The sequence below is a fragment of the Carassius gibelio genome, chromosome A17 (genome assembly GCF_023724105.1).
Source record: "Carassius gibelio isolate Cgi1373 ecotype wild population from Czech Republic chromosome A17, carGib1.2-hapl.c, whole genome shotgun sequence".
Taxonomy (NCBI): domain Eukaryota; kingdom Metazoa; phylum Chordata; class Actinopteri; order Cypriniformes; family Cyprinidae; genus Carassius; species Carassius gibelio.
In genome coordinates, this window is record NC_068387.1 from 9142663 (window position 1) to 9150978 (window position 8316).

Sequence of the window (8316 nt, forward strand, 5' to 3'; positions counted from 1 at the left end):
TGATGGCATTTCTTCTGGCCTTTTGAGTTACAACAAATGTGTTTTAGAAACACATGGTTATAACAGCCAGAGAAAAGACTAAGACAGAAGTCAAGGGTCAAGAGCCCAACTAAAGCAAACACTGATCTCTAACATGGTTACTTCAAATGAAACAATAAATCAACATCTAAACCTTAGTTCATTCTCAATAAGATCTTCTGTAGACGTCTGACAGAAATAAAGTCAGTCTGGTTATTAATAAGTGGAGCTGCTGATGCTGTTTGTGGGGTTGTTTAATCAGATCTTGAGAGATTTCATGTATTTTATTTCAGTTGATTTCATCTAAGGCTGTGTCCGAAGTCAGTTGTAGTAGTTCTTGTGTTTCTCTTTTCTTCAGTGATTCTGTTTGTTAACAGCAGCTGTTCATCACTAATTCTCAATCAGCACTTAGTTAATCACTTAATTACTTGAATGCAAAGTTTTAAAACTTACAGGGTTTAAATCAAGGCAATCTGTTTACTCAAACGGTTTGAGTTAAGTTAACTTGTCGGGTTTTACAGTGTTGACCTGAACTGAACTGCTGCTAATCATTTTTCTTTTGTCTATAATATTTTGAGCATTGGGGCCCTTCACACACCTAGATTGCCTACACTTCTCCATTTCATCATTGTTGTGTTTAGAGGATACACGTGAGAATCCCAACACATGTTTACATTAATCTACACCCCACCTCCAGCAGCGCAGGGGTGTTGGAACATTCGGAATCAGTATACCATCGCTCAGCCTTTTTGAACTTCTATTTGCCCCCAAACAAAGAATGAAAACAAACTTCATTTGAAGTATACCAGGGCCTTAACACTTGCCTTCAGAATTCAGTCAATGCATGACCTAATTAGACATTAAATGTGTTCATACTTTAGTATATATTAAAACTAATACCACACCAGACTTACAAAGTATTTGTAAATGATATTTTGGCATTGTTTTTGTCAAGTATGCCTCTAGTTCCTCTGGAGGGGAGAGTTCCTGTGATGAGGGAAGGATCCGCCGACCACCACATTTGCGGCCATTCCATCCTCGCACTGTGGCCCTTGACCCAGATCTACCATCATTCCTCAGTGATCCTGACTATTCTTCAAGTAGTGAGCAATCATGTGACACTGTAATTTATGTTGGCCCTGGTGGTGCTGCCATCTCTGATCGAGAGCTCAGCGACAACGAAGGACCCCCAACCTTTGTTCCCATTATCCCCTCTCTTAACCGTAAGCAACGAGGGAAAGAAGGGCCAGTTGACCATGATCATTTCAAATGTAACACCTTTGCTGAGCTTCAAGAGCGATTAGAATGTATTGATGGTAGTGAGGAACCTAAAGACTTTGTTGGAGAATCTGGAGGAAATTCTGCAAGCCCTAAAATGGACCATGATGCAACCAAGTTGAAAGAAGGCTCTGGTTGCATTTCAGTTTCTCCCAAAACTCCTATCAAAGCATTCTTATCAACACAGGACAGCAGTTCCAAAAACTCAATTTCTGTAGCCAGTAAACTGCCTAGCAGTCCAAAACACAAATCCAAATTAGAACATTCCAAGTTGCAAAGTGCCACATCAGATGAAGAACTCAGAGACAAATATGAAAGTTTATGTAGGACAAGTGCAGATGGTGAAAAGGTCCAAATGTCAGACAATGGAAAACTCTTATGCACTCCAGGCAAACAAAGTAAAACAATACTATCCCAAAACTTGGAACCTGTATTTAGGGAAAAGTGTTTTTACAGTAAAAAGATTCCCAAGCCTGCTCCCCCACCACCACAACAAGAAGACTATGTCAGGGTCAGTAGTGAAAATGAAGAAAAGTCTGCCATGAGGATACCGCCAGTTGGGATGAGTCATCAAAAAAGAGATGATTCAAATGAGAACTCACCGCTAAAAGTCCATCACCTTAATCCCAGAACTTCTGGGGAAATGAGGTCAAGTCTAAGGGAAAGGTGCATGGAGAAGGACATATTGAGGACAACTGTAACCTTTAAACAGCCAGTGGAGCTAAATGGTGAGGACGAGCTTGTGTTCACGCTTGTGGAAGAGTTATCAATTGGCAACATTGTGGACAATGGAAGACCCTCCAGTATTGTGAGTTTCGATAGTGATTGCTCACTACAGGCCCTTGCCTCAGGATCACGACCAGTAAGCATAATTAGTAGTATAAATGATGAATTTGATGCCTATACATGCAGTGTTGGTACCTCAGAGGCAAACATTAAAATGGTGACACCATTACATGAGAAAGCATGTACTTCACTTGGTAGCCAGGGTTCTTCTATCACTTCATGGCTTAGTGAAGTAAGTGTCTGTAATCTGGAGAATGAAGATGACAAAACAGTAGATGTCTTTCTCCCTCAAGGTACTCATACTGTCCCAGATAGCAGTTTCTACCTTGATTCTCTTAGGATGTTCAAAAGCAACCCTCAAAAGGAACTTAAGAACTCAATGAATGATAGTGGCTGTAGCTTTTCAGATTTAGACAACGACAGTGTTATATCAGGCAAACTCTCTCTTAGCAAGTGCCCATCCTCTCCAGAGGCCCCAAAACTGTCTGCCAAAAGTTTGCCAAAACTGGCAAAGGCAAATACCATTCATTTATATGATCCTCATTCTTTTCAAGATTCTCAAATTGTCCAGTGTAGTCTTTCCAGGAAATTAAAACCTACCTCACCCACAGCCCAGAGTAGCAGTATTAGTGCAAGCAGCTCCAGTAGCAACTGGAGACGTGAGACACCAAGGCAAGACTGCCGAATAGACGGCTCATTGGAGTTGTCTATAACTTCTAATTCAGGTTCTTCATGCAGACTGGCTAAAAATGGAATGAGTGGAATTCCTGCAAGAAAAACAGTCACAAGCAGCAACAGTGTACCTCAAATGCCCAAAACACTAGGGTCAAACCAATCCCAAAGGGTGGTAGATGGATGTGAAAAATCCAGCAACAAAAAGAAATTGGAGTCCCCGAGCAAGATGCCACAGCTCAGACGAGGTGCAACAACACTTGGGACAGTTCCAGTCATACATACGTCCATTAATGTTAAGCTTGCTCAAGATATTGGTTCTTTGACAGGAAGTTTAAAGATTTCCTCTTCAGGAAAAAGTGGAAAATCAAGCAAGCATGAGGAGAGTATGTCAAAACCTGGCAATGTATCTCCACCTCCTCCTCCAGTACGCAAATCTAGTTTGGATCAAAAGAATCAAATCCTGTTTCCCTCAAGTGCCTTAAAGTGTGCTTATGAGGCTGGAAAGTCTTTTGCACCAAGGGCTACAGGTTTAGAGGATGATATTGACCTTCGCTCTAGGGGTGATTCAAATAGTTTAAGAATATCTAACTTAAAGTCAGAGCATAGTTTGATAAAAGCAACCTCTAGTATAAAAGCCAGAGGAACTAGAGGTGATACAGGACAGCTTTATGGGAGCCAGATATCTCTAGAAAGATGTGACAGTTTGTCATCTTTGGGGTCGAAACCTGCTCTTAGTCGTGAAAACAGTGGTGCTAGTCTCAACAGCAAATCAAGCAAGTCTGTCGATAGGTTTGGATCTGCTGTTGCCACCTCTTCTCCAATTGCTACCTCTCAACCTTCTTGTATAACCCCAGTAGCCACTGTAAAGTGTGGGATTGTTAAAAGCAGCCTTAACACAAGACAATTACCTGTTAATGCAAACAAAGCTTGTACATTATCTGCTAGCAACTCCAAAGCCCTGAGCTCATCCACTAAGTCTCTTGTGGCACCAGCAACAAGGAATGCCAACCTTCCACCTTCAGGAAAGACGGCATTACCTCGAGCAACAGTAGGGGGCAATGGTAAACCCACCAGAGGAACAATAATGGGTACCAAGCAAGCAATACGGGCAGCAAACAGTCGCGTTAGTGAGTTGGCCTTGGCCAATCCTTCTGGAAAACATACAAGGATCTCAGGTGATTCAGACAGTGGCAATGACAGTGGAGTGAACCTTAATGATGACAAGCATACCCCAATCCCCATTCTTCCATCACCATATAGTAAGATCACAGCCCCCAGAAGACCTCAGCGCTACAGTAGTGGGCATGGAAGTGATAACAGTAGTGTCCTAAGTGGGGAGTTGCCTCCTGCCATGGGACGAACTGCACTCTTCTACCACAGTGGAGGAAGCAGTGGATATGAAAGCATGATCCGTGACAGTGAAGCTACTGGTAGTGCTTCTTCAGCCCATGAATCCATGAGTGAGAGTGGGATGTCCTCCTCTGGTCACACAAGGAACTCCAAAGCACCCAAGAAGAGGTCAAATGGTGAGTAGCATCTCTTGTTGTCTATGAAGACTAGAAGTTTTTCATAGTCATATTGCTATTAAAATTTTGCAGATTTGGCCCTTAAGGATGGGTCATGTTGACACTGAAGACCAGATGGAACACAGCTTCTCTCTCTCTCTCTCTCTCTCTCTCTCTCTTTAGCACATACAATGCTAATACTATGCATCTGCACATCGCATGCAATTTAGTCAAGGGGTTTTGATATGAATCTCCATCCAGTCTACGTCCACATACACATACAAAATAATTATATTCTTCAATATATTATTGCTTGCTCGCTATTTCTTTAACCATCCATCTTTTCTTTTATTTATCTAACTTGGTTTAGCCATTTGTCAATGTCCTATTAACTTTTCTATCTCACATATTTTCTTTGTCTCTCTGTGGACCAGGCCTCCAGAGGCGTCGTCTCATCCCAGCTCCCTTACCAGACACCTCCTCTTTGGGGAAGTCTGGGACAACAGGCCAGTGGGTGGACCTTCCCCCTATGTCGGGGCCACTGAAAGAGCCTTTTGAGATCAAAGTGTATGAAATCGATGATGTGGAAAGGCTTCAACGACGAAGACAAGAAAAGATAGAAGAGGTTAATATGGGTTGTCTGGGTATTGTTTGGAAAATAAGATACAGTTCAGTACATAAATTTTAACCTTAGGCCAAGTTTACACAACAACGATGTAGTCAAAAATTGAAAAGTTTTTCCCTTGCATTTTTAAAAAAAAATTCACTTATACATGACAACGTTTTCAAAATGTTTTGTGTTTACACATATTCGCGAAAACGGGCAAAGAAGTGACGGTTATATGTTGCATATGATACGGCTCTGTTGTTGGTTTTAAAAATGGTGAAGTAAATCACACTTTGCTGAAGAAGTGTTAGAAAACTCTTGAGCAGCAACAACAGTACCATGTACTCTGCCATAAAAAGTTTCTATCTGAAAGTGTTGTCATGTAAATGACCCCATAGTCCTTTCTCATGGGAATGTAATTTTTTTAGATGGTTATGCATCTGACATAGAAAAGTTGCAATATATGATGAATAATACATAGTTAAAAACTGTTTATAACTATATTTGCACAGTGCACAACTGAGATGTCAGAGAACAATTTTGTCCATAACTAGCTTCCCAAAGATTTGCTTTGATCTAAGATGAATTAGATTTTTGTATGTAAAGAGATATATTATTAGTTCAGAAATATGGAATACGTATCATATTCCAACTCTAGACACTGAATGAAGGTTTTGGTCCTTTGCTTCTTTTTAAAAAGTATTAAGATAATGTACAGCTTAGGGCCTTAACCTGCTAGTAAAAGGGGAGGGGAAAAATGGTTGGTTCTTTGGAAAAAAACAGTTAACATTTGAAACACTGGAGTGCTGGAAACCAGTTAACTATCTGGAAATAGTTGGTTTTGGCAGAAGCAAGCAAGCAAGAAAGGGTGTTACACTGCAGGAGTAAAATGATGCAGTTAAAATAATGTTATCTTTTCTATCTGTTCTCGCATAAATATAAGGAGATAATCTTCAGTTAGTCTGTCATTGTTTTTGAGACCAATTGGCATTGCAATGGACAAGATTTACCTTGAAGCATGTGCCTTCCATAGCATTAGTGCAAAGTGTGTCTCTCCAGGCATGGGGTATTATAATATTATTGGATAATAGAAGTGCATGTATGTTGTATATCCTCACATCTTAGTATAGCTTCTGACATTATTTTCCTCTTTGCTCCAACAGTCAGTTCAGGATGTTGAGAAGGTATGTTGATTAACTGGCATGGATGTAGCTTGACTGTATAAATGAATCAGACTGTAACGCAATAATTATTCCATTAAAATGCCTGAAAAATATCATTGTATTATTATAATTCTGTAACCCATGCTTCCTTTGTGCAGAAAATTTCACAGTCAGGGAAATATTGGAGAAATTTTATTGAACCAGCTCTGTACCACAGTATTTTCTTTTAGTCAATCTAGTCAAGCCCCAAATGTATCTGTAAAATGGAACTGTCATTTTAACCATTATGTCCATCTTCTGTCCACAGGGCCTGATGTATTTTAACATTCATTTGAAGGTCCTTGAGAAACGGCAGCAGCAAATCACAGATCTCAGAGCAAAGCATAAGACTCTGAAAGAAGAGCTGGAGGACACAAAGTCTAGATTAATGATGGATCCCAGCAAGTGGATTGGAGAGTGTAAGTGTTATTATTATTGCTTCTTGTAGACAAAGATGAGATTTAATGCTAAATACTTTCAGTCCATTTCTTTTTGTTTTGCAGTTGAGGTGGATCAGGATTTGGATCAGGAGTCGCAAGAGTACTTGGAAACATTGGAGCAGGCTACGGCTGAACTGGAATACTACGTCAACCTATGCAAGTCCCGCGTCATGATGGTGACCTGCTTTGACATCCGAGTATCATCTGACATGCAGGAAGGACCGCGAGAGGTGGAGGTTTAAGAACAGAATTTGGTGATCGATGGACACTGACAAAGAGATAAAGGAAGAAAAGGATGTCTGAATAGGAAAGACAATGAAATGTAGCGGCCGGTCTGGTGATTTTGAGGAAACACAAATGGATCAATGGATGATCTTTATAAAAGGATGGAACGCTGAATTCTGCATGAAGTACAAACTTATCTTGAGGAGAAGAGAAAACTGTTCTGGTTATATGCAGTGCCTCACAATAAACATGGAATAGACTTACTCAATTGGAAATCCAACAAGCTTTTATGCGTTAGACGCATTTCCTTACACAAGGAAAGAGAAGAATCATTCTCACTTACCGAAGAGTTATTATACCACACCACAAAGTGCCTTTTTTCATATGACTGTTTTGTACATTTGTTGTCAATCATTATTTTTTCTACTGGTGCTAGTGCTTTGAACAGCATACCCAAGCCAAACCATATTTTTTGTTATTGTATTGCATTGCAAAGTGTATTTATATAATCAGTGTGTGAAATATCATTCTGGGTGCAAAAGGAGAGCAATAAAGCTGTCTTTCCATGCTTTGCCTTTGCCTCCTGAACTATCACCTTTGTCAGCATATTGGTATTAAATCTTTTTGAGCATTTGTAGGTTTCTGTCTGAGTTTTTTTCCCCCTACTTTTCAAATCAAGTATCTGTCTTTTTAAGGACCACAGCATCACTCAGCAAAGTACAAAACCTTGACTTTTCTAAACCGGACTGAAATGGATGCATATCCAGAGAATCATATAGTTTATTTTCTAATTGGTACTATGTTTTCTCAACCATGTTGAATGTACGTTAAACGTTTGAATGAACAACAGAAAAATGCCCAAGAATGTAAAATCTCAAGTATTGTTATTGGTTTTGATCGCATCAATACATGCAAATCAGTGTCATTGTTATGCTCACGATGGATGCGTGTTGCTAGAGAGGTGTGATCTATTAAAATGCAGATTGCCCTCTTGTTCTTGTTAACTTTACATAGATGTTTTGGCGAAGGTCATTCACCAGTTTAACATAGCTCATCCTTTCTCTGTGGGCACAGAGTGTATGCTGCATTATTAAAAGAGCTGTGGGTGTGATTGAAGAGGGGTGAGGTGACATTTGTGGGGTACAGGACTCTTTTCCATACCCATACAGACAACAGCATCTTAAAAGTAACCATAAAAATATCTGATGACATTTTAAGCACTGTGGCCTGCTCAGTGGCATATTTGGTGATGTTAATACACACTTTTTATAGACTAAGGGAACATTGATTCTGTCATTAAAATCTTGACAGTCAATGTACCCAAACATTACTGCCCAGTCCACCATTGATTACAGGTTTTATTAACTACACTGTGGATGAATATCCAAGCCTTATTCCTATGCATCCATGCAATCGTTATCTTGAAAACAATTCAGTGTTTTAACATGTAGCTGTTATTTGTCTGTCAAAGGCTGTGAATGAACTTTAGATCTCATTCAACATTGACGTTAAGAAACACAAAACCTTTTCGTGAATTTATTTACCTTTATAAACACTCTCAGGCCCTTTTTCAAGATGCT

At 39.8% G+C, this 8316-nt stretch overlaps 1 protein-coding gene across 5 annotated transcripts in view; it reads left to right on the plus strand.

The window, feature by feature from the left end:
• LOC127933432 (kinesin-like protein KIF26A) overlaps nucleotides 1–7369 on the plus strand; it is a 91016-nt gene extending 83647 nt beyond the window's left edge. For 3 of the 5 annotated variants that reach the window (XM_052530438.1, XM_052530440.1, XM_052530441.1), the window contains 5 exons: nucleotides 974–4283; nucleotides 4697–4887; nucleotides 6033–6053; nucleotides 6340–6490; nucleotides 6575–7369. In XM_052530438.1, the coding sequence (XP_052386398.1) occupies nucleotides 974–4283; nucleotides 4697–4887; nucleotides 6033–6053; nucleotides 6340–6490; nucleotides 6575–6753 (3852 nt within the window). In that variant the 3' untranslated portion in view covers nucleotides 6754–7369. The remainder of the gene's footprint in view (nucleotides 1–973; nucleotides 4284–4696; nucleotides 4888–6032; nucleotides 6054–6339; nucleotides 6491–6574) is intronic. The other 2 variants (XM_052530439.1, XM_052530442.1) reach the window with 1 other exon arrangement.
• Nucleotides 7370–8316: the final 947 nt, after the last annotated feature.